The sequence below is a fragment of the Urocitellus parryii genome, chromosome X, assembly GCF_045843805.1.
Source record: "Urocitellus parryii isolate mUroPar1 chromosome X, mUroPar1.hap1, whole genome shotgun sequence".
Taxonomy (NCBI): Eukaryota; Metazoa; Chordata; class Mammalia; order Rodentia; family Sciuridae; genus Urocitellus; species Urocitellus parryii.
The window spans coordinates 118,467,879-118,494,046 of NC_135547.1; the positions used below are offsets into that span (position 1 = coordinate 118,467,879).

General features: G+C 39.9%; 1 protein-coding gene across 3 annotated transcripts in view; it reads right to left on the minus strand.

Moving 5' to 3' along the window:
- Positions 1 to 26,168, minus strand: part of Cdkl5 (cyclin dependent kinase like 5) — a 115,484-nt gene that overhangs the window by 1,645 nt on the left and 87,671 nt on the right. The window contains exons 11-18 of one of the 3 annotated variants that reach the window (XM_077793951.1): positions 22,880 to 23,846; positions 19,092 to 19,193; positions 18,700 to 18,805; positions 16,163 to 16,286; positions 9,689 to 9,788; positions 5,643 to 5,765; positions 4,364 to 4,483; positions 1,199 to 1,415 (exon numbers count right to left, since the gene is read on the minus strand). In XM_077793951.1, coding sequence (XP_077650077.1) covers positions 1,199 to 1,415; positions 4,364 to 4,483; positions 5,643 to 5,765; positions 9,689 to 9,788; positions 16,163 to 16,286; positions 18,700 to 18,805; positions 19,092 to 19,193; positions 22,880 to 23,846 — 1,859 coding nt within the window. Of the gene's footprint in view, positions 1 to 1,028; positions 1,416 to 4,363; positions 4,484 to 5,642; positions 5,766 to 9,688; positions 9,789 to 16,162; positions 16,287 to 18,699; positions 18,806 to 19,091; positions 19,194 to 22,879; positions 23,847 to 26,168 lie in introns of those variants that run through there. The other 2 variants (XM_077793952.1, XM_026396737.2) reach the window with 2 other exon arrangements.

The following is a 26,168-nucleotide window of genomic DNA, read 5'->3' on the forward strand; positions in this document are numbered from 1 at the left end:
GGACACAAACGGGAGCCAAGTGTGTGAGGGCGGAAACGAGGCCTGCTGGAATCTTCACTGGCCTAGCTGACCTTCTTCCCTTGTGGGTCTGGAAAGAGATGCTGCATTATCTGCTACCAAGGATCACATCTAGAGGCTACTGCTGGGGCCGAAAAGTTGAGCAAGGTTCATACTGTTACAGTCACATGTAGCCACAATTCAACTCCCTTTATTAGAAGTATAATACTCACTTCATATCACAAATGTATAAAAATATGGCAGATAGTGTCATAACGATACTTTCTTTAAATGAATATATTTATAAAACAGACAGATATTTACCATATATATATTTATATATATAGAATAAAATACTCCTGATGCAATATATAAATGTTACTGTTTAGTTTTTATAGAAACTACTGTAGCTGTCCCACTGCTTCACAATGTTCCAAACAGCTCAAAATAACTTTACATTAGAACATAAAAGTATGATAATTATAACAGTACAATATTAATTATAAATAAATGTTACAAATCCTATCAAATATGGAAGCTTAGAAAACAATTTAAGACATACAGTTCATCTTCTAACCCTTCAAAGGGATACTCTTGGATTACAACAAACCCCACATTTAGTCTAGGCAGAAAAAAATACGTGGTAAGGGCATCGGTCAACACGAATTTTTCTATCCCTTGCAGTGCCAGGACATGTCCTGGCTTTCCCAAGTTCAACAGAGATTGCACTAAAGCTGGAATGTAAGGGGGAGAAACTGGCAAGAATTTCTTCTTCCTCAATGGCACACTCTATCCATTCTCACACAAGACCTGTGGGGAGTGGCGATCCCTAAGGAACTCCCGTGGCTCTAAGATCCCTGACTAGCATTTGTGGCTGTGAGGAGCCAGATGGCCCTACACATACAATATTGCACACACCTTCATAAAGCTGAAAATACTGGCTTACCACCCTGGCCCAGCCCCTTCCCCAGCCCACCCCGCGCCCTCCCTTCCCAACTGGCTCGTCCCCCCTCCCCCCACCCCAGCACAAATTACAAGGCCGTCTCTTTTAAATCGTTCAGATTTGGCATTCGTGAGCGATTTGTTCTGTTATATGGGTGCCCGTTTGGCCCACTCTTGGCACCCAGCTGTTCAGAATAGGAAGGCCCCTCTGTGGCACTCCTGGTCACAGAGGACACGTGCCAACCAGGATCCATCTGACCTGGCAGCTGGAGGGCTGGCCTGCCCTTTGGTGTGGGCTCCTGCCGGATGTTGGTGCTCCCACCAGAGGCCTGGCTCAGGGGGTGAATCCGAATTTCTGAGAAGGAATTTTTGGTTTGTTGAGCTGCTAAGGGCTGGAAGCGGGGATCTGAGGAAGCCGGATGATTTGAGGCCGAAGAGAGATGTAACAGCTTACGCAGTGATTTTAACGGCTGGCTCTAAAAGAAAGGATGAGATCGTATATAGTATTAAATTCTGAGTAGACCAGGGCGCTGGGAGAAAATGGAGCTCAGAGGGGACAAGACTAAAAGAAGCCAGGGAGGGCAAGCTGGAAGGGCTAGCCCAGCTCTAGCTGCCTTCTGAGTTTCTTCAAAGAAGACTATAGTCACTGTCCTTTCATGTGAAAATCTAGAAGACAACTAGAGCTGGTGGGTGCTGCTCAGAGGCCCAGGCTCCTTCAATCTGGCTACATCCTGTCTTACTATGGAGTTTCATGCTTCAACCATAGGAAGAAGAAATTTAAGAAGGGATGTTTTTCTCCTTTTTGAGAAGACTTCCCAAAAGTTCCACATAATGCTTCCACTTAATATTTCACTGGCTAGAACTCAGGCACACAACCTTATCTAGCTGCAAGAGAAGCTGGAAGAATGCAATGCTTTAGTTCGGCAGCAATGCACTGAGCTAAAAAATTGTATAGCCCTTTTTGTTCTCATCTAATTTCCCCTTTTCTTTGATATTGTAAAATCTAAATGTGCCCTGCTATAGTTACTTTTATGTGAATGTATGGTGGAGGGTGGTGGTGTAAGATCTGGGCATAAACAATGCAAAGCACAAAAGCAAAACCCCTACAGAACCTAATTTTTCATTCACAGAAGGCTGTCAACTCCTAACATGGACTCACAGCAGCTCTGCCTGACTGTCCATGGCTGAAGGCCCATAAGGGGCTGCACTGTGAAGGAAGAGTGGCATCAAGGCAGAAGGCAGGGTCCTGGACATGTTCTGCCTCAGGCTAGCCAAATACTCTCGGGTAACTCCCGAGCCTCAGGTTCCTCAATGGTCAAAGGCAGCTGACTTCCCTATTCTCCACCTCTATCATGGGGCATGTGAAGGCCACTATCAGAAGAGGCATGGAAAGCCCTTAGACATGCACAGCCAATCACTATTGCTGGACTTATCACTCAGACTACAATCCTAGCCTGGGGGCAGCTCCGCCTGCTAATATCTTTACCTTTACTCTGAGTGTCACAGTACAAGTGACATACATTTAGGGCTAGCCAAGTTTGAATAAGATGTTGAAAATCTCCAGGAACCCCACAGGGTTTGAAGGAACACGATGTTGAAAGCCAAATTACGGTCTGGGGTTGTAGCTCAGTAGCAGAGCACTTGCCTAGCACGTGTGAGGCATTGGGTTTGATTCTCAGAACTGCAAAAAAATAAATAAATAAAATAGCCAGGCATGGTGGTGCAGGCCTGTAATCCCAGCAGCTCAGGAGTCTGAGGCAGGAGAATCAAAGTTCAAGTTCAAAGCCAGCCTCAACAACTTAACGAGGTCCTTACCAACTTAGTGAGACTCTGTCTCAAAATAAAAAATAAAAAGGGCTGGGGATGGAGCTCAGTGGTATAGCAGCCCTGGGTTAAATCCCAGTACCAGAATAAAAAATAAATAAACACATAAATAAAATAAAACTATTATGTACATCTGCAACTAAAAAATGTTAAAAGAAAGCAAGCCAAGGTAAAAGGCTTGAGAATCAACTCAAGGAGGAACTAACTGCTCCAGGGGAAGTATCCTCCAACACTATTCCAAGATCTTTCTAAGAAAGCCATGGGTCCCCACAGGAGGCGGCATAGTACCCTGCGCACTGTAAGTGCTCAAAGGTGTTTTTGTTTTTTAATTTTTTATTAAATTGTTATGGTAACACAATGAGACTCCTGGGGATTTTTTATAGCCCTAATCACATGTAACTATTGAGCAATTACAATAATCCAGAATCAGCTGGAGATGAAAAGTTACTTGAAAAAAGCTTCTTGGCAAAGGAAACAGTTTCACCATGGAGTTTCTAAGCATTGGGCCCTCACTTGGAGCCTGTGTTCCAATATACTTGGATATCTGGTTCTCTATTCCCCCACTGCCCCCAGCCCATATGACATCAGAAGCAGAAAATATAAATGGTTGGATAAAGAGGATAGCCATTTGGGGAACTCCTGTTCCCAGCTCTAAGTAACAGCTTACAGTTAAAGAGAACAAATAGAAAACCTGTAATGAGTAAAGGCCCCACCTCCAAATCACAGAAACCTGTGATTTGATTAAAGAAATCGACAAATTATGTAACTATGCTTATTGTGGGATACTGAAAAGTTACAATATTGAAACTTCTCTAATTGACAAGCTGTTTAAAGGAGATAAACCTCCACTACTTAAAAAATTTAGTGACTCAATTTCTGCTTATTGCCCCACTACAGTAGATAAATGTGCCTATACAATACTGTCCAATTTGTAGTTCCTAATGCAATTGTTTGCCTGTTTTTTTTTTTTTTCATCTGAGATAGCATATGTTTCAGGAAATGAAATGTTCTTTCATGAAAGATAATCCTATCTGTATGTGTATCTGAACCAATTTTGGGGGCTGGGGTCATAGTTCAGCAGTACAGCTCTTGCCTAGCATGTGTGAGGCACTGGGTTCAATTCTCAGCACTGCATACTAATAAAATAAAGGTTCATTGACAACTAAAAAAAAATATTTAAAAAAGACCCAATTTGTATTCTACTACTTTTAAGAAAATCTTAATCTTCCCACCATCTCCATTCATTCTCTCACCATTTTATAGCTGACCTCACTTTTCACAACAATCTTTATGAATCTTTCTCCTGGGCTGTAGAGTATTTGGAGGATAGGACTGTATCTTTTTCATTCCCTTAACCTCTCTGTCCCCTCCCCAGCTAGGTAAAGGCTTAGAGACTCAGTTTTCCCCCAAGAGGACGTGAGTCATTGAAGCATGATTCATCCAGACTCCCAAGATATACCTGGCTATTAGTGAGGGTCTATTTGAAAGAGGCCCTCAGTGTTGCCGTAACACCGAGAAACTAACTTTTCTCTCCCCTGCCTTCCTCCCTAGGACTTGCTGCAGAATCAGAGAGTCTAGGAATAGTATAGGTTCCACTCACTTGGATCTGTAGATCTGAGAACTTCTCAGGACGCCACTCCTTTGGTCTGCTGCTTGAAGTGCTAGCAGAGTGAATGGCTTTCTGTAATGTCAGAAGGTCGGGGCCATCAGAATTGGGCACCTAGAGTGAAAGGTGGACAAGGTTTCAACAAGCACACCAATAAATCTATTAAGATATACAGCCACACCCAAGAGGAGAACCAAACCAGAAAGCAAATTGAACCAAACCAAAACTCAAAAGGGGGGGGAGAAAGAAACCAAAACTCTCCCAATATTCATAATGCAAGTGATGCTAGTTAAATTCTGCTGCCCTCTTAATAATTTTCCCTGCATTAGGAAAAATTGGCAGATGTCATGCAGCTTTGTTGAAACCTCAACCCTTAAAGCATTCCCATGCTGTTAGTTTTAGTCGCTGTAAGAGAGAGCAGTTAAACTGGGCTGTACCAGGAATTGATGTCGTATCCTCATTCCATATTGCAGTTAGGTTATGAACCAGTTCAATAAAACAACAAAAAAAATTTCCCTGCTGGGAAAATGATCCAAACACTATAGTTGGTGGTGCCAAAGAAGTCTAGTAGGTCTTCAAGGATAGTGAAGTGGGAAAGTACAGTTTGAATCATAGTCCCAACGTTACCCAGTAAATTTGGATCTAGTATTATACACTGGAAAAATGCTGGAAATTTGTACCACAAATTCCAAGTGAATGCAATTAGTCTATTCACCAGTTTTGGTGAACAAAGGAGAGTTATGCCACATGCCAAGCAAAATTGTGGCTTTAAATTAAGTGACCAGCAAAAGCTAGAGCCAGGCAAGGAAAGAACAAGTCACCAACTAGTAGAAGCTATTTTTTTCATGGAGCCTGCTAGCTCACTTAATTTGGTCAACTCAAACTTAGTTTCAAAGAAACAAACTGCCAACCAAATGTTAACAAACTTTGTGAGCCAAATGCAAAGACATTTATTAAGTGTAAATGTTAATCAAATTCTTTACAGGAAATAAGGGACTTCATAAATGTTGTCTGCCAATAACTGGCTAATCAGACAACCCAAACTAGCCTTTCACTAGTTTGTTTAATAGATGTTATGTGTCAACATCCTTAACTGATTCCAAAAAATCCAGAATGACAAAGATTTTATATCCCGGTGAATTTATGGAACTGGCTCAGGTACTTAACTAGCACAAAGAGAATATGACCCCACGAAAATAAGACATGCTTTTGTCATCAGTAAAACAAGTTTACTGGAGCAGTTTTCAGGGCTACCATACATAAAAATGGGTACCATGGGTGGAGTGACTACAGGAAGCTTTTTCAAAGAAGAACTATGCTTTAAATGATTCTTTGAATTAAAAAGAGGAAAGAGGGATTTCTTGATGCTTGGATTCTCCCCGTTGGTGGAATCTGTCTGCAATATAAGATACAAATAAACTAATTGCAAAAAAAAAAAGGTGTTTTTTATTGAAACTAATAACCCTTGGCAGCCTTCAATTTGTTAAATATTAACGGTCACTGAAAGAATCTCTGTGCTGAGCATCTAGAATGGTTCTGTTTCATTTTTCACATGGATACGAAGAGGTCAATAAGCTAAGTTCAAGGCAAGCATGAACTTCTTCTAAGCCTATAATATGTGGTCATGATCAATACCTATGGTAGGAATGCCTGGAAACCTATACACATCTGTTCAGATTAAGCTTATGAAACATTTAAGAATTTATTTATTATCGAAATAAAATTATTATAAAGAATTGTTTAATGAGCTGCTGATGAATTTCAATCTTTTCCTAATTGCTAGAGAGAAATTTAGCAACTAAAAAATAACAATATAATTTGCCTATTAATGGGAAAAGAGATACTGTAAATCCTTTATAAATTTGGTCAACTCTTGAGCCAGACTACATCACTTGGAAGAGGACTACCACTGTTCTGGGATGCTAACATTGAGCAAGCAGCCTTCTTGTACACTGTTAGAAATATTTACCCAGTGGAAAATATTTGGCACAATTTAGAAAATTGGCTTTTCAAGTGAAGAAACAGAAAGTTCAATCTTTAAATTGAAGCATCATTGCAAGTTGAGATACCAAGTAGAATACAATTACCAAGTTGGCAAAGTCACCATATGCTCTGAGGGCTTATGTAACTCTCTGGATATGTAACTGAAGCCAGATTTCCCAAGGCACCTTCCAGATTTGCTTGAGTCAAAGCATGCACCTTTACAATACAGAATTAATTTTTGGCACCCCCTTTCTCTCTTTTGGATATCTCAATTGTCGGAGAACTGGAAAGTAATAAAGGTATTCACAGACCATCTTTTATGGGTTTGTGTATGAGGACATTCGGGAAAAATATCCCATGCTCTAATTTCCTAATCTAATGACAAGAACCCAGGGCACAATTTAAGACCCATTGCTAAAGAGGTCAGAAGAGAGCTCCCTCCTCCCCCCAGGCCTTTCACAGCAATGGGCCCAGCAGGACTAAGCCTGGCACTGGGATTCACGAGTACCTGGTTTTCGTTGTCCCAACTGACTATGTGTTGGGCAGGTCACAACCTGCCTGGGCTCAGTTCCTGTGCTAATGAAACAAAAGGGTTCAACTAGATTTAAGATCCACCAACTTTTAAAATGTCACACCTCTCTATGTGCACTGGACATCAGAATTTCTTTGAAGCCTATGCAAAAGTTATAATGCCTAAATCTTTCAAAGTTTGTTTTAGTTTCCTTTTGTTCAATTCTAGAAAGTGAAAACAAATGAACTTTAATTACGTTTGCTCATTCAAAAAAGGCCTTAAATAGTTTTTCTTTAGTTAAAAAAATACGGTGGTATTTAAAAAACTTTTGCTTTGGAAGGTATAAGGCATGATGGCATGAGGAAAGATATTTTGCAGTTAATTTAAATATCTAATAAAAAGTAAGTTTAAGTCAAAGAGATGTTAGAAAATAGTAATTTTCCTATTTACCCTGATCTACACTATTAAATATCTAAGTAACTGTATCCTGAATAATAAAGTCAGTCAATATGTATATACTCTATTTGGCCTCACTGAATCAGGGACTTTAGGTTTAATGTCAGTCTAAGGCAGATGGACATTAAAACGTAACTCTAAATACAAAAATAGTTTCAATTCCTTAATTCTTACTATTTTCTGTCATTTAATCACTTAAAGTGGCTGCAGATCTGTGGTTAAGAACAAAAACCTTAAAATAAAACTCACAGTGGTCAGGATGAGGTAGCTAAGTTTCAATGATCATGATGAATATGTTCTGTAGACAATGGTAAATGTTGTATTTATTTTTTTCAGCACTTTAAATATTTTAAGCATCCCTAGGCTAACATAGGTCTATTTGTTCATCTACTCTCAGCAACAAATGTAAGTAATATCTGATTGAGTGGCATTTTTTTCTTTTTCTTTTTTTAAATAGTACTGGGGAATATAACGAGGGGCACTATACTACTGAGTTACATCCCCAGTCCTTTTTATTTTTCTTTGTGGTGATGAGGTTTGAAACCAGGGCCTTGTGCATGCAAGGCAAGCACTCTACCAACTGAACTATATCCCCAGCCCTCCCCAGCCCTTTTTATATTCTTATATTGAGACAAGGTCTCACTAAGTTGTCAAGGCCGGCCTGGAACTTATGATCCCTTTATCTTAGCCTCCTGAAGTCATTGTGATTACTGTGCCCAACTATGGCATTTTGATTTAACTTTTCATTTTAGGTGAGCTTCAGTTAGAGATAAGGGTAGGTTTAATTTATTTTTTTAAACTCAAATGAACATTTCAAGAATATTATGCAGGCATTAAATTGAAGATAATAAAGTTTTGTGAAGTAGCATACAATATTGTGTGTATATAGACACAGATTAATATATTGTAAAAAGGCAGAATATAAAATTATACTATGATTATTACTATTATTTAAAACAAACAATCTGGGCATGGTGGCGTATGCCTATAATCCCAGCAGCTCAGGAGGATGAGACAGGAGGATTGCAAGTTCAAAGCTAACCTCAAACGTGAGGTGCTAAGCAACTCAGCAAGATCCTGTCTCTAAATAAAATACAAAATAAGGCTGGGGATGTGGCTCAGTGGTCAAGTGCCAGCCCCTGAGTTCAATCCCTAGTAGCCCCCCCCCCAAAAAAAAACCACCCTTAAAACACCCCCCACCCCCTTTTCTTCCACAAACATTTTACACATTTTTCTATAATGAGGTCATATTTATTTTATCATGAAATACATAAATTTTATAAGCAAGCAAGTGAAAGAATGGTCTAGAAAGCTAATCTAAGAAAGGTCTTTGTTAACATTTCTAGAACATTTATGAAACAAAAATCCTGATTCTAGGTTATATACTCGCTACTGTCACTTCTCATCTTTACTTACCATTGAGTCACAATTCTAGAATTTTCATAATGAAAAGGACCTCAAAAACACTGAGTCTAATCTATTAATCTTACAGATGAAATCAATGAAGTCCGTCCAAACAGGCCATTTGGATTAGGCAATTTTCTTCTTCAAATAAATGAGAGCATATCATGCATGAAGTACAGCTGGAATCAAAATCACTTAAAATGGCTAACTCAACCTCATCTAATTTTGAAGGTTTCATGAAGCTAAGGGGGAAGCAGGCCTCAGATGGGCAAAGAACCACCCGTTGCTGTCCTGGAGGCCTGGCTCCCCCACATTTTCTCAAGTCTCTAGCCAATAGAATTCTCACTTAGGTGGCTCAGTGAAGTGATATACTTAGTACCAGCCTTTTGTTCAGGCTGAGAGCTCCCAGGAGCTAAAGCGCAGCCCAACTCACAGTGATACTACAGGGGAAACATGTTTACCTACTAAAGCAAGCTCTGAAACATCTGATGTGATCATCTCTGTGTGACTATACAGCACAGAAACATACTTGTCAACATGGGAATTCTACAATCAGCCAGGAGGATAAGGAATGATGGTTATTTATGAATTTCAAGATTTAAATGTAAATCAAAACTGTTTTCTAAGTTTTTGCATATCTTTATGCCCCCAGAGAGAAACAAATTTTTCATCTCCATAGTTTTTACAGGAATATAAATCTATACGGATAAGAAGTTTATTGAGAGAGGCTTAAAGTGTTCTCTTTCATCCAAATTAAATTTCTTCTATTCTTGAAGATCTGCTGAATCTAGAAAAGACTTTGTGAGAGGACAGTTGTATAGAATTTCAAAAAGAGACATCTACAGTGTATGCATGTCAAGTCTCAGCAAAAAATTAACTTTGATTGCCATGTACAGAGTGTAATATATCCACAGAATAACGCAGAAACCCATGCCATTATACATAGAAATTGGCTATCTACTTACTGTTTGAGATTTCTTCTTTTTCTTTTTCATTGACCTGAAAAAGCCTTGCTTCTCCTTTTCCTTGAGTTGATCAGAATGACTAATATTTTCGGGACTTTTCCTAAATGAGAAGACATTTTTATCATATTGATCTTTCAATCAATCTCTTGCCACTGTGTGACCAGCATAATGAAGACTAAAAATGCACGACACCAGGTGCAAACAGCCATGAAGAATCAAGCACACAGGTAAAGGTCCTCGAAAAAAGCACAGGAGGAACTGAATCTAATCAACCATAGTTAATGGGTATTTTTCAGCACAGGCTCACTCACACTAGCAATTTGGGCACTATTACAAATGATCTGTAACTATGCTGCTGGACCATTTTCATGCTGCTGAAAGCCTTAGAATTAGAGATTCTGAAAAGTGCACAGCTTAGAGGATGCCTTTTCTGTAACTCTCCAAGAAAAGAGCAGAAACATTTTTAATACCTTCATTTTTCTATTTACCTTTTTAAAAACAGTTCAACGAGTTTATTATTAGCAGCTTGCCAAGATATTGAACATTAAAAAATCAATGCTGCTACAGAAACATTACAAATAAAAAAAAATGGCCTGACACTGGAAAATTCCTCTCTATTAAACCTTTTATACATTTATTAAAGCTAAATAAAAAAATACTTAAAAACATAGATAGGATGAATGCTTTAATACAAAGTGCTCATGGAAAGAAAAAGCTTCTAACTGAAAACACTGACATTAAGCTTAATGCCATGGATAACACCAGGTATTTTAATAAAAATAGAAGATACTTAAAAGATAGAAAATAATGCCATGGCCTCAAAAAGATGCCTATACTTGTTTGTTGAAAGAGGACTTATATTAATTTAACTTACACTCTTTAAAAAGCAACTTGATTAGTGTTATTCTTGAAGAACTCACATTTCATGGACCCTACTTTTAATTTCAATAACTATATGACTGTGCAGAGCCTTTTTCTCAAATGATTGGATTTCTTTTATAAGCTATTATTTAAAATTGAGAGTAAAAGTGACTGCTTAGTGGCACAGTGACCATTTCTTCTTAAGCATTTAGTCTAAAACTTAATGGGAATGGCCAAGAAGTAAAAACTGGTATGGTAGGTCCAAGTGTTCCAGAAACTTACTGGGACTTGCAATTTTAAACATCACTGAGAGTTCCAAGTTGTGAAATAAAAGTTTTGTTTTTAAACAAATCATGACACTTCAACCCGAAACTACAGCCAGAAAACTTCAGGCATAGCCAGGTGCAGTGGCGCATGCCTGTAATCCTAGCAACTTGGGAGGCTAAGGCAGGAGGATTGCAAGTTTGAGGCCAGCCTCAGCAGCTCAGCATGATCCTGTCTCAAAATAAACAAGGCTGGGGATGTGGCTCAGTGGTAGAGTGCCCCTGGAATCTATCCCTAGGTACCCCCCGCCAAAAAAAACCCAAAGTTCAGACATGATGAAATGAGCAAGAATGGGGTAATGGGGTGGTAGAAAGTTAAAGATTCTTTAGATGCAGTGTAGTACTATAAAGGAAAACAATCTCAACATGAATGCAATTTCAGAAGGGGAAGGCATTACTCTAAGAATATTAACTCTGGCAGGAGAGGAAAGGAAGGATGAGACACCAGTTCTAGGAAAAGAAGGATTTTTCCTGGAAAGAGGAGAGTCTGTCCAGGATGAAAAGGAGAATAAGATGAAAGGGAGAGTTGAAGCTGGGAGGGTAATGAAAGAGGAGAAGGAGTGGGGAGGAAACAGCTCAGAGTCTGAAGTTAGGTGTTGTAGAGTTGAGTTGAGGGAAGATGGATCAAAGACCCTCTCTGTAAGGTCTCTTCAAAGGGTGCTGGGTAAACAGTCCAGAAGGGATAGGAGGAATGATGAGGAAAACAGTTTTGAGCTGAAGCCGAGTGGGTGGTGGGGCTCAGATCTAGGCTGTGAAAAATCATAGAGGCCAAAAGAAAAAAGGTAATAAATTACCCCTGAACCAGATGAAAGCTAGGATTGAAACATGTGTATGTTTGCATCACAAAAGACAGACTGAAGACAGTGAGAAAAAACAAATCCAGAGGGAAACTACACCAAACATACATACCTAGATAATTCACAGAGCAACAGAAAAAAGCCAGAGGGGGGGGGGGGGAGATACAGAGAGAGATATATAGAGCAGAGGCCCAGAATATAGGCACTTGAAAAGCTATATGGTGTACTAAGGATGGAAAAAGAAGCCTCGAACATGGGAGTGAGTCAAACACGCAAGAGTGTGGCTGACCATTTTCCTCATCTGTGCTCTGTGGTCCCTGTGATTCTACCCAGTACAGACAGCAGTTTCATGTTAAATAGGGCAAAGAAGAGCAGCATTAATCTCAGGGATGTACGCTTTGAGAAAGATCACCCCTCCAGGCACCTGGCACATTATTGGGGGCAGCAGCTCCCAAAAGAACAGTGCATATATGGGGGGAAGGGGGGGCAAATGGTAAACAGGTGACTTCCTTTACAGTCATGTGACTCCAATGTCATCTAACACAACAGCAATTTCCATAATCAGTCAAGGAGAAAGAGGAAATTCCAAAGGGAGGAATGAAAACCAAAACCTACTTAATCAAAATCAGCCAACATTTACTAAGTACTTTTTAGGTGCTAGGCCCTGTGTTAGGTGTCAGAGACATAGAGATAAATCAAAAAGGAGCCTGACCTCATTAAAGCTGCTCCCAGACTCACAGGGAAAGAGGATGAGATGGAGATGAGGCAGCAGGGTCAGCCATAGAGGCTTTAGTAATCCTTCTGGAAGCAGCATGGAAGGCGAGTTGAAGAGGTGAGAGGCATTACTCTGTGATTCTTTCCCTGCCTCCTCCCCTCCCCTGGCAGCATGACTAGGGTGGTCAGCTAATGTGTGAGAGGAGAGAGCTATAGTGAACGATTCCATAGGAGTAATTCTTAAAGTTAGGTGACAAGATATAATGGATACAATATATCTATAACTTTATATGAAAAAAGAGAGTCTGGGATTATGTTAAGTAAGTTACAGCAATTCTTCACTTAAATAGTGGGATTTCAAATTAATTTACTATTTCAAGTGTCATTTAACCCAATTTTGATGGCAGTCTTTCTAAACATTTATACAATTTGTCTTTTTTAAAAAAATTTTTATAGTTGTAGATGGACAGCATGCTTTCATTTTATTTATTGTTGTATGTGGTGCTGAGGATGGAACCCAGTGCCTCACCCATGCTAGGCAAGTGCTCTGACACTGACCTACAGCCCCAGCCCCAGCCCCAATTTGTCTTTTTAAACAGAGTAAATATTATCTATTTTATAACATACACTCTAAGTGGATATCTATGATGTGCATAATTTTCTCACTGGGGGCCTAAGACAGAAACACCTGCTTTTCTGTACACCTACTGTTCGTGATGCTGCTTCTTCTGCACATTGCATTGTTACCTGGGACTGTTTCTTGCCCTGATAACCTCAGCACCAACTGCTAGAATTAGGCATAATAGACAAACAGGCTCCAAGTAAGGGTAGAGGTGTCATCCTATTAGTAAAGATGATGAATCTGGCTGCACAGACTCTCTTTTTCTTGTTCTGAGATATCCTGGCTCATCTGTCAGTTCTTAAGTGGGTTCAAGGCAGCTAAGGTGGCCGGAATAACAACAACTCTGGGTATTATACCACAATATCTATTTGTTGTTTTAAAAATATGACATAGTAGCTTCATTTTTTTTCATTGCAGACAAAGTGTACACTGTACAAATATTCTCTTCCCCAAAGAAGTTTAAAGTACTGTTATACAGGAGAAACAGGCTGCCCTTAGATTACTGGATCAAATAAGATATGTTATATGAGAGATGTGTTATAGCAGCATTATCAGGAGGGGTTGGCAGGGGGCAAAAGAAGAGAGCCAATTTACTACTGCAATGCTGGAACCCTCTCAAGCCTCAAATCAGCAATATCAGAGCAAGGAATACTCGATGAAGACTTGGCTAAAGTTCAATGTCCCAATTGTGCCTCTGATTCTCCTAAAACAACTGATTTCAGGTTTATCCATATATCCATATCTAAAGTTCTACTACTCAAGTGGATTATCAAAAGGACAGAAATGAGGAGCTGGGGGAGCAGCTTAGTGGTAGTGCATGTGCCTAGCATATGCCACGCCCTGGATTCATTCCAGCACCAAACCAAACCCAAACCACCTTCTAAAAAACAAAAACCAGAAAAAGACATAATAATATTACTGACTATCACACTTTGGGATTTAAAATTTTTTTAAATAATTTTTTTAGTCATAGATGGACACAATACCTTTATGTTTTATTTTTATGTGGTGCTGAAGATTGAAAGCAGTGCCTCACATGTGCTAGTAGGCAAGCACTCTACCACTAAGCTACAACTCCAGCCCCTAGATTTAATTTTGATTCTGACCTAGCTTTCACATGACTATGGTAATCTGTAATTGATTCTTTTTTCTTTTGGTACCTGGATTGAACCCAGGGGTGCTTTACCACTGAGCTACAGCCTCAGCCTTTTGTGTGTGTGTGTGTGTGTGTGTGTGTGGTGCTGGGGATTGAACCCAAGGCTTTGTGCATGAGAGATAAGCACTTTACTGAGCTATATATGCCCAGCCCCCATTTATTGTTTTTTAAATATATTTTTTAGTATTGATGAACCTTTATTTTATTCATTTATTTATATGTGGTGCTGAGAATTGAACCCAGTGCCTCACACATGTGAGGCAAGCACTCTTCCACTGAGCCACAATCCCAGACCCAGTTTTTTTTTTAATATTTATTTTTTTGTAGTTGTACACAATAACTTTTATTTATTTTTATGTGGTGCTGAGGATCGAACCCAGGGCCTTGCACATGCAAGGTGAGCGCTCTACCGCTGAGCCATAACCCCAGCCCCCCCACCATTTTTTTTGAGACAGGGTCTTGCTAAGTTGCTTGGGGCCTTCCTAAGTTGCTAAGGCTGGCTTTGAACTACGATACTGCTGCTTTAGTCTCCAGAGTTGCTAGGATTACAGATGATTACAGGTTCTAGGATTACATGGTGGTGACCATGCCCAACAACTGATTCTCTTCTAAATTATCACCACTTCATTGACCAAAAAAACTCTATTCCTTCCAACCATATTAATGTATTCTCATACTTTAGACAATATTTTCAGGGCTCATCAAAGCTACATCTGAGAATAGTTAACACTGGTACCTGTGCTCTAGGGTTAATGCACATTAAATCTCTACACCCCAGGGAGCACAAAACAGCCACAAAGAGGCAGAATGCATGAAAGTTTACTGGCAAAGTTAGGTGGAGGGGAAACACTTAACAAGTCAGAGTGAAGCTATATGATACTAAGCATAATAACTGCAGCCACTAACATTAATGAGCCCATAAGGTGACAGACACTGTTCTGGGTAATTTTTATGAGTTACCTCATTTAATTATCACATGAACTCTATGAGGGAATTGCTATTTTTTTTTTTTTTTTAACCCTGCAGTGCTGGGAAATCGAACCCAGGGCCTTGTGCATGCTGAGCACTATGCTTTTCCACTGAACTATATCCTTGGCCTGGGAAGTGCCTCTGCTTAGCCCTATTTTACAGATAAGGAAACTGAGGGGCATATAAAGTTATAGGGTTAAAAGTTGACATCAGAGCTGGAGTCGTGGCTCAGTGGTAGAGGGCTTGCCTACCACATGTGAGGCCCTGGGTTTGATCCTCAGTGCCATATAAAGATAAATCAATAAAATAAAGGTATTATATCCATCTACAACTACAAATAAATAAATAAGTTGACATCAATCATGATATCTTACTTCCAGTGTAACTTTTAGTCTGTTAGGACTCTACTACATATGATACAAAAAGAAAAAGGATAAGAAAATTTACCACAACATTTGAACCTTTTTAGGGTAGCATATGAAGAACTGTTCTTACTTCTGACTTTTTACCATGAATGAAAGGCAGGTGGTACGAAGATGAAAACTACAAGCTTTGGAGTCAGAACCCATTTAGGTCTAAATTTGGGCTCCCACATCCATGTGACTGACTATCCAGCATCAGGAAAGTTCCTTGACTTCCAAGCTTCCGTTTCTATAAAATGGGGGTAATCCCTACTCCAAAGGGCAGTTGCGAGAATGGACTGAGACAATGTACAAGTGCAAAGCAAAGTATGCGGTACAATGTCAATAAAGGGAAGCGACAAATATTATCATTCATATCACAAAAAATACAATGGAAAATTATCAGGTATTTAATGATGTATGAGTTTTTTTCTTTTAAATGATATTTAATATAGATGTTTAACTTAAAAAAAAAAGACAAATAATGACAAATTATGTCTTCCTTGTCTAAAAATCTTTCGAGAGAGAAAGGCCAAGCAGGAGAAATAATGCTAACGTTTATCCAGAATTTCTTTGCATTCTTGAATCTATAATTCGAAAAAAGAAGATAAAACTAAATCAAAACACTCACCATGGATCAAATGCTGGTTGTCTTTTTGAGTGATTGGTTCCAGAACTGCTTTCAGATGGTAGGGAAGAAACTCTGGTTGACACGTTATTTTCATGGAAAGAATTGTCTGGTCGTGGAGAAGGCACTGAATAAAGAAAAACTAAGTTACTGATGTACAGATATACTCTTGGTCAAAGCAGTTCTCATGTCATTTTATTGCATTTTCTTGGACATAAAACAAACAAACTAACTAAAGAAATAGATGAGGAAAAATCCTCATCTCCCTTTTGCAAAACTTTCATGTCTTCTGAGGTTGGAGGCTTTCCAGGGAACATTCTCCCTACTTCACTGCTTGCAGCAAGGGTCAGTTAACATAGGGCAACATGTACTTCACAACAGAAACCTAATCTTTCAACTGATATAGGATATTTAAAAGCCCCCACCCCACTGATCTAAGTTCAGGCTTTCTTATTATAGACCCAACCTACTTCTTAGAAGTAATTTTAACAACATTTGTGCTGAAAAATATAAACTCCAGTTTAAGCCCAAACACTTGGAAGGCAGTGTCACTCATATTTTTTAAGCTAAATTACAAAGAAGTTTTGTTAGTGCACAAAAATAGTATCTTTCTCTACATTCTCATTTCAAGAATGAACAGAAAACTAAACTACAATGTAGGTAAGTAGATACTTTTCTACTTTTAGGGAGGGGACAGTTACTAATTTTTTCCATGAATTTCTAAGCTTGGTCATAAATCAAAATATACTGTAAATTTCTTTGTAAAAGTAATATACAGAATGTATATCAAGGTAAGTGATAGATTTTACTTGACTCTTTTAATATATATTTATTTATGTTGGACACAATATCTTTATTTTATGTGGTGCTGAGGATTGAACCCAGGGCCTCACATATGCTAGGTGAACACTCTAATGCTGAGCCACAACCCCAGCCCTTCACTTGACTCTGGACCAGTAGGAATGAAAACAAGAAGTATTCTTGTGTATGATACAAGTATTTTTTTTTTTTGAGAGAGAGAGAGAGAGAGAATTTTTAATATTTATTTTTTAGTTTTCGGTGGACACAATATCTTTGTTTGTATGTGGTGCTGAGGATCGAACCCGAGCCGCATGCATGCCAGGCGAGCGTGCTACCGCTTGAGCCACATCCCCAGCCCCAAGTATTCCTGTGTATGTTTTTATTTTGGAAATAAAAACAACACTGATGGTAGAATGCTTGCCTTGCATGTACAAGGCCATGAGTTCAATTCCCAGCAACAAATAAAAGAAGGCTGCAGTGACTCTTGAAGGATTTGCAAGGCAGAGCCTCCTACCTGTAGGCTTATTGTCCTTTCTCCACCAGGATGCTAGTTCCCAAGGGTTTTAGTTACCACTCCAAAGGGTTTGTCTTTCTCTATCAATGTCCCCTAAGTTCATATAATCCCAGATGCACATTTCAGTCAACTGTTAAACATCATATTTTCAAGGCTGTGCAATATTTTTAAGGCTGTGCAAGTAGAAAACACACTTGAAATTTTCCTTTAAATCAAACAATAAATATTTATGAAACGGTGCCCTGTCAGTATGCTAATCAAAAGAAGAACAGATGAAGAGAAATCAGATTTTTTTTTTTTTTTTTTTTTTTTTTTTGCAGTACTAGGGGTTGAATCCAGGCCTCCCATAATCTGGGTGAGTGCTCTTTAAATGAGCTACACCCCCAGTCGAAGAACTCAGCATCTCTGAGAGGCTTACAACCTTCTGAGAGAAATACAGACAGAGAATGAGCACAATGTGGTCTGCATTGTATAAGAGGCATGGTACTGTGAGTAGGACAGAGGAGGAAATACTTCATCTAGGGTGGGTAGGGAAGATCTCACACGAAGAGGACTATAAAGAAAAAGACAGGAACAAGCTCTTCAAACAAGGGAAGATGAATGTGTTTCAAGCCATTAAAGGGCATGGCCTGTGCAAATCCCACAGGCTGGGTACCAGTCAGACTTGGCAGCGAGACCACAGACAGTCTGGAATGCCATCTTAGACAATTCAGATTTTGTCCTGATGCCAATGGGAAGCCATCAAGGGCCTTTCAACAGGTGAGAATTAGGGTTTTGGGGGTGGGGGTAATGGATTACATTTACTGGCAATCTTTCCTGAGAATGTGAGCTCCATTAGGATGGAGATCTTTAGCTGTCTTGCCCATTGACATATTTGTTCTAAGCTAGACTAGTACCAGGTACACAGGTGACATTCATAAGTATTTTATGACTAAATGGAATGAATGAGTGGTATGGTCAGAATGCAACTTCAGAAGGATTATTTCAGGGACTATTTTGATGGGTACCTTGGAGACGGGAAGGTTAGGAAGCTCAAGCCCAAGGCAGAAGGTAGGAGGGCCTGAACGAAGACAAAGGCAGAGAATTGCTAGAGGTGACAGTGCAGGCAAGAACGTTGCAGGTCTGAAGTCAGTCAGGGTGTGGAAAATGTAGTGCAGGGCTTGGGCTAGAGATGCACTCCTCAGAGAAAAGAGGAGGATCCTGCTTAATGCTGGGGGTGGCTTACCTCTATAAAAGCTGCCAACTCTTCTGGGGACAGGATCATTGTACAGATGTCTGTTTTCTTTGGGGGCTGTGCCATCGTCAGAATGTGGGTCATGATACGCTCCACCCTAAGGCAGGAAACAAGTTTATAGAAGTTAAACCACAGACTGATGACAGTGTCACCTATGAGGTCAGACCAGAGCCCAATCAATCGATAATTTCGTCCAGGATCTTTTTAAAAGAAAACCCAAGACAATGCCATGAGGAAAATGGCTTCCTTTAGAAGGCAGTCTAACTTATTTGTGGGAGGTTGGGTATGAATAAAGTTTACCAGCTAGGCTGTAATGACGCCGAGTGAACAATCTGTACAGACCATCCTATAGTAAAACATAGCAACTCGGGAAGAATTCAGACCTCAGACTTTTGACGAGTGTGGAATGAAGAGGTGCCTTCTCTGGAGGACTCTTTGACAGAAGGTCTCGCCACAGTCATCTCTGGAGGGAGCTGTTCTCCAGGCTGAAAGTCAAATTCAAAAAGATTTATACGAGCATCCTATTCCTACAGATGAAAATCAACATGGTCTTTATTTAGTAAACTGGGGACTAAATCCAGGGGTGCCCTACCCCTAAGCTACATCCTTAGCCCTTTATATTTTGAGAAAGGGTCTTGCTAAATTGTCTAGGTTGACCTCGAACTTGTAATCCTCCTGCCTCAGCCTCCCAAGTAGATGGGATTACAGTGTGTGACACTACACCTAGCCTAGTATAACTAGTACCTTAACTGGCTAAAATTAAAAAAATGTTGTCTAAAACATAAATTGTCCCAGGAAAGAGTGAATCATCTGATGAATATAAAATAAGCTGAACAAATTTCAACAGATGGAAAGCGAAATTCTCATTAAAGTTAAGGCAAGCAAGGAATAAATTAATCTGAAAATAGTCCAATTAATTATTAAAAACAAAAACAAACAACAAAAGAAAACTCTTTCTAATATCTAGATGTCATGGTTCTGAGCAGCACTATGGTTGTCTATTAGTCAATCCAAAAGTCCTCTAGCTGATTTTAGGCTGAGTTCTCTAAAAAGAACTGTCCAGAACCAAAATTATTTTTCAGAAAGAACTCATATAGCCAATTCAAATGAAAATAAATGCTTCTTGAATGAATCAAGGAATAAGTCCTCTTATTAATTTTTGTCTTGAAAGTCCCTAAATCCCATAGTCTATGTGCTTTAAATTTTCTTCTTGTCTCCAGGATAACAGCACTTGGGTTCTCTGTATTTCTCAGCCATAATGATGACAGTGCCCCTTTCTGGAGTGGCTATTACTACCTAGCTCTATCAAAAAAATGAGTCACAGCCTCAACACAACACTTGATCTACAATGGTACCCAACGGGGACAATTTTCACATTTTCTACACTTTAGAAAAAACGATTAAGGAATGCATTACCAGCTCATTAGGAGGAGTTAGTTGAATCATATAGGTGTATATTAAGGCACAGAAAGAGTATTAGCTCAAGCCTAGGTGAGATATAAAAAATGTTTTATTTAAAATCTAAAATATGGGGGCTGGGGTTGTGGCTCAGTGGTCGAGTGCTTGCCTAGCATGGATGAGGCACTGGGCTTGATCCTCAGCACCACATAAATGTAAAATAAAGATATTGTGTTCACCTAAAACTAAAAAATAAATATTAATAAAATAAAATCTAAAATATGATTCTGTTTTTCTGCCCCTCACTTTCTGGGGTATTTGGAGGACGGCAAGAATTTCCACAGTGCTGCCTTTCTTCTTTCTGCTTTGTGACACAATCTTATTTGACTCTTACCACCTATGCTGCTGACAAGGGCCTCTGGAAAAATATTTTAGAAAACAAGTTTTTTGTGTCTAACCTAAAGGTGGTCACATACTTTGCATGATTCCTATGATTCATTCACAGCTTTCATTACCTTTCAAGCCTTCTGCCACCTTTGCTCCTTTAAATGTGTACTTTGCTGCAGCTTGGTTCTGCACCTCCTGAACTGGACTTCAGTAACAGTTGGATCTGTACTTAGCCCACACTAATTGCTTATAATTAGCTTAGGACAACCACGTTCACAAAAATCATTTTTTTTTTTTTCCTGAATTCACCAAGAGCCAATCATTTGTCCTTTTCCCAAGCGAAACCATCTTTTTTTTTTTTTTTCTTACTTCTCTGATACTATGCCTACTGCCAGCACACTTTACCTGGTTTTGACCTCCATCTCATGTCTATGGGCAGATGGGTCCTAGAGATCTTTCCATGTTCTTGAAGTTCTCTTCTCTCTACAGCAACTCCTCAGGGCTCCTCTGACCATTCCTGTGACTCCATTTATGGCCTCTGCAAACTGGTACCTCATGCCCTCCCCTCATCTGGCCTTTCCAGCTTCTTAGAGCATACCTGGGGACCTGAAGACTGTCTCAGAATCCCAGGATCCACCTTGCTCTAGTTGGGTAAACTTGGGTGACTCACCTACCTTCTCTGAGTCTCTGAGAGATGAAGGTAGTGACTTAATGGGCTGTAAAAATTCCCTCTCCCACTGGGAAAAGGAAAGGAACGCCTAGGAAAGAAACCTTCAAGCTTCCATTTCCCTATACTCGACCCTGCAACTTGAAAGACCACTTGTTTCTACTTCTGAGCAGTTATTAACATCCATACTGTTTTCCCACTGGCATTCACTCAGTCCTGAACACACTCTCCTCATGTGTGCATGACTGCAAAAGCCACTCCAATTCTTGCATTTTCCCCTCCAGGAACATGAAGCCAGTTGCAATTCCTGCAGCACACTATGCTATGTCAGGTCTCTGTCACCCTCTGCCCCCTTGGAATGTTTTTCTTCTTCTTCGCTTCTTTCAAGCCCCTTTCCTGCTGTTGCCCTCACTTTCATCCCCAAATGAAATCCTAACCCTCTTGGAGGACTCTACTCAGATGCTGCCTCCTTGGGGAGCCTCCCACTGCCCTGCCTGGACTGCCACACTGCTTCCTCTCCCTTTGGAACACATGTGTGTCTCTAGTACAGCAGCTGGAACTCGACCCCACAGCATCAGAGTGACTGATCTGTTGGCAAGTGTGATCCATGCTAGCCCACAAACTCTAAGAGGACAGTGACCCTGTCATTCTCCTCTTTCTAACTAGGGCCTCTCGTGGTGCCTGAGCGCATATTCACTCTTCAACCACTCAGCACCTGTCTATATCCTCACCAGAGCAAACCTGCCCCCAAAAGCCATTTCTGACTGCTGCTGCTCACAGCGATCTTTCCTTGTTCTCAATCCTACTCCTAGCCAGTGCCATGTGAACGTAGGCCTTAATTATACCTTAATTATTTCATTGTCAGCATGTATAATTGAATCTTTCCTGAGAAAAGCTAGTTTCTCAAGGGCAAGAACTCTATTTGGGACTCTCTGGAGTACCTGGGAACAACCAGCACCAAGACGATGTTCACTGAGTAACAGCTCCCACCATCACAAAGGAGCAGCAGGAATAGCTAAAGTTTGTTAGACACTTGCCCTCTGCCAGGCACTAGGCACAGTGCTTTATACATGAGATCATGAAAATATGATTCAAAAATGTGTTCTATTATAGTAATGCTACTTCTTTAAGCAGGTTAGTCTCAGTTCTAGAGTCTGATGATGAATAAGATGGAAAAACATTATGCTAAAATTATTGCCTGACGATTTAGACACAACCCATAAAGTCCGAAAATTAACATTTATCCTGGCCTGAAGTTAAATGTAGTTCTGGATAAATTAAAGACTTTTAAATTCAGTAAAGATATTGAAGAAAGCCTTAGAAAAAAGGTTTGATTTAAGCAAATGTGGTTTAGACTGATTACAGAAAATACCCATGAATTCACACTGAATTTTGAGAAAACTAAAAGCTAACCCATATAGCTGATGAGTTCTGTAATAAATCAAAATAGGATTCTTTCAACAAAATATGCCAGAAGGGAACATTTAAGAAAAGAAACAGATTACTAAAAACAAACTTTTACATTCTTTTGAGTACTCAACAGTTGATTTAATTTTTTTTTTTAACACAACAGTCCAGTATTGCTTCTTTGTATTCACTCTACCAAAGAAAGCATGGCCTCCTACAGTAGGTAAAATTGCAGACTGACCCTGAAAGCATCCCTTGTACCCCCTTTTCCCATGATGAGCCACCAGACTGGGTCAAGGTGCTGAGCTGTACCTGAGGTGATAAGAGTTGTAGGCTGTTGGCTCTGGCCGCCATCCCTTGCCCTATGCTCAAGCTTCCGTCCAAGCCTTTGGCTCTCACTTTGTCCCGGGTCACATACATGGAATGCCTATGAGGACGCTGTTGAGAAGAGAAGGGGCTGGTATAGCCTAGCCCATAAGAGAAGGACTCATGAGGTGCAGACAGCGAATGGGAATGGCTGCTGTCCATGTGTTCGGGCAGCTTCAACTCCTCCATTGTTTTGGAATGCCTAGTTGTGGTTCTGCGTGAGTCCAGAGTGCCCTCATTTCGATTATTTCTCCCTGAAGGGCTGAGTAAAGTTCTCGTGTCACTGTGCCTGGTGGGAGTTGGGCTGGTGGGAGAGTTCAAGTCCAAGCAGCTGGATGGGAAGTACCTACTGGTATTGGTATCTGTGATTTGAGCCCTGGTTTCGGAAAGGTTGCTCACAGATTTGGAGTCACTCAATGCCCCATGGCTTTTGGCCTTGGTCCTGTAGGAGGGACTCCTGGAGGACTGGGGAATGGTGTCAATGTAGCTGTGCCGACTCTGCTTTTCACTAGGCTGCAGTGTCCCAGCTTTGCTCTGAGAGCTTTCCATGAATGAGTGCCGGTTCTGTTGAGATCTGCTGCTGGACTTGAGGTACTTTGTGCCTGGGCCTTCTGAAGGCTTCGGATCAATATTAAAGTCAAACTCTGTTTTGGACTTGGCTTCTTTTGGACTGAGAAGATGTGGTATGTTGTTGTTGGTGAGATCTTTGCTGGCAGACCCAGGCTGGGTGCTTGCTTGGTAGGTTTTGGTGTGCATTGGACTAAGAGTAGCTCCAGCAAGGTTTCCATTCAGGAAGCTTTCATTGGCAGGAAGGCCTTCGTCAGCCCGGGGTAGACCCACACTTAAGTTCTGAATGTCCTTGCTGTTGGATCTATGGTGAGACTGTAAAGCAGCACCTTTGCTGGCTTGGTTTCTATGTTAAAAACAAAAGAGGTACATTGGTTTCCTTCAATAGCTGGCACACACAAAGTATCACATTAAGAAAGAAAGAAAGAAAGAAAAGAACACATATTTAAAACACCTCAGTGACTAAAAAACATTAACTCTCTCAAACATGTGCTTACCAATAACAAGGAACCTATCGATAAGAATAAGTCCCTCAGACTAATTCACTCTGCAACAAAGCACTAGTCCTGATGAAGTTATTATTGCATCTGTAACTGCTCAACTAACTTGCTGCCAACACAGTTTCTAACTGATAATCTGGTAAAACATGCTTTTACTCTGTTGGCTGCTATGAGTGTTCATTATAGAATATCTGCTAAGGAGAAGAAAGCTGAGATGTAGACAGACTCCCTATCACTCTTTTATCCGCTTGAATGTCAGAAGGCAACACTTAAGACTTGAAGGTTACTGTGTTCTCTGAACTTGATTTTTGTTTGTAAAACATGTAGCTTGCATCAGAAATACATACTCATAGCACACAGACACCAATATCTCTTTAGTCTTTAACTTGCAGAGTTAAAGAATGAGAATTCCAGCAATGTACTCATTAAAAGAAAATGACACTCTAAAAAGAAATGCAAACTGCTCAGTGAGGTTTGTTAGTGTTTATGTTTTGGAGAAGAGGCAATTACTTAGGGCTCTTTGGCTATCTCCTTGTACACAAGACAGGAGTGAGTGAGTCACTAACTGATCAGATACCTTTGTGTTGGCTAAATAAGAAGCCTATACTGGATCCTAGGAATCTGGAAATGTTAACTGCTTATCAAAGGATACAATTTAGTCTCTTCATTTTACATGTTGTTACTTCAAACTGACTCAAAGCTTCATTTCCTACTTGGCTTAAAATACAAACTATCAATCCAAAGGAAAACCTTGACCTCTATCTAAAACCTGAAAGTAACACCATAACAAGTTTAGTTTTATTTATTAAGTAACTCTTTTAAAGGACCTGATAAGGGCTTGGGATAGGTTAGAATGTTTCAAAATGAATGAATTACACAATTTTCTTTTTACTATGTATTCAGAAAACGTTGTAAATATCACTATTGCTAAAGATGGTTTGATTGGGGAAAGTTTTGTTCCCATTACATGCTCTCACCAGAAGATTCTGGCGATTTTTTTTTTTTTTTTAATTAATGTAGAATGCTAACCTGTGAAACTGTGCCTTCTAATTTTCCCTGTAAGAATCTGCATGTTCAGGCATCAAATGTAAGGGCCCTTTTCCTATCATATTTTTTAAAATTTATTTTAATTCTTTTAGTTGTAGGTGGACACAATGCCTTTCTTTTTATTATTTTATGTGGTACTGAGGATTGAACCCAGGGCCTCATGGCCTTGCACACACTAGGCGAACGCTCTACCACTGAACCACAACCCCAGCCCTTTCTATCATATTTTTCAGATGGTCTTCCCCAGCAGAAATCTGAGAGCATTAAAAAGGAAAATCTTATATTAAGCAAGCCTATAATAGTGTGGAAAGTTCATCTCCTAAATGCACTCACTAATCTCTCCCAGTAAGGTCACAAGAATTGCAGCATTAAATAAGGACACTTAAATTTGAGTTGACCAAATGGCAAATCTCAGACCTAGAAAGAAATCAGGAAGATAAGAAAAGTTTTACTTTCTTTTGAATAATGTCATTAAAATCTATCCCCAGATCAATAAAGGAGAGTCCCTGTATCCTAAAGGCATCAGGCTTTAAAACCATTAGAGTTGTCAACTGAATCTTGCTAACTAAAATATCTCAGTGACTTTTCAAAAACCCAAAAATGATAAGACAGTCTTATACATGAATAGATCTAAGTGTGTTGGTTATTTATTATTTATCCAATTACCAATCTGTTCTTCACTCCTCTGGCTGGTCCTGGGCCCAGACTGTGTTCCCTAGGCTTGCAAACTGGCGACCTTCCAATAGGGCTTAGCAGGGGAAAGTATCACAAGACCAGAGGAGAAAGAAGCCAGGGGAGGTCTTCCTTGCTCCTTCCTGGCAGTGATGCCCTGACTCAGATCCTAGCTGTGTCCCTCCCTCCAGATGACAGCTTCTGCAGGGTAGCTCCTCCTGCAAAGCTCCGGCTGTCACTAGGCCTTGGAACCCTATTTCCTCTCTTTCTCCTTCAGGCCTAGAGAGAGTAATGGCAGAAAGATAAAACACGCAGATATTGGGAAATGTCTCAAACCTAAAAAAGGATGAGAAGGGGACAGAGAACAATAAAGACAGCTGCTAGAGCTTCTGTCAGCTTCTGGAACTGCTAGAATCACTATTATTAATGTTGAGCACAATTCAACATGG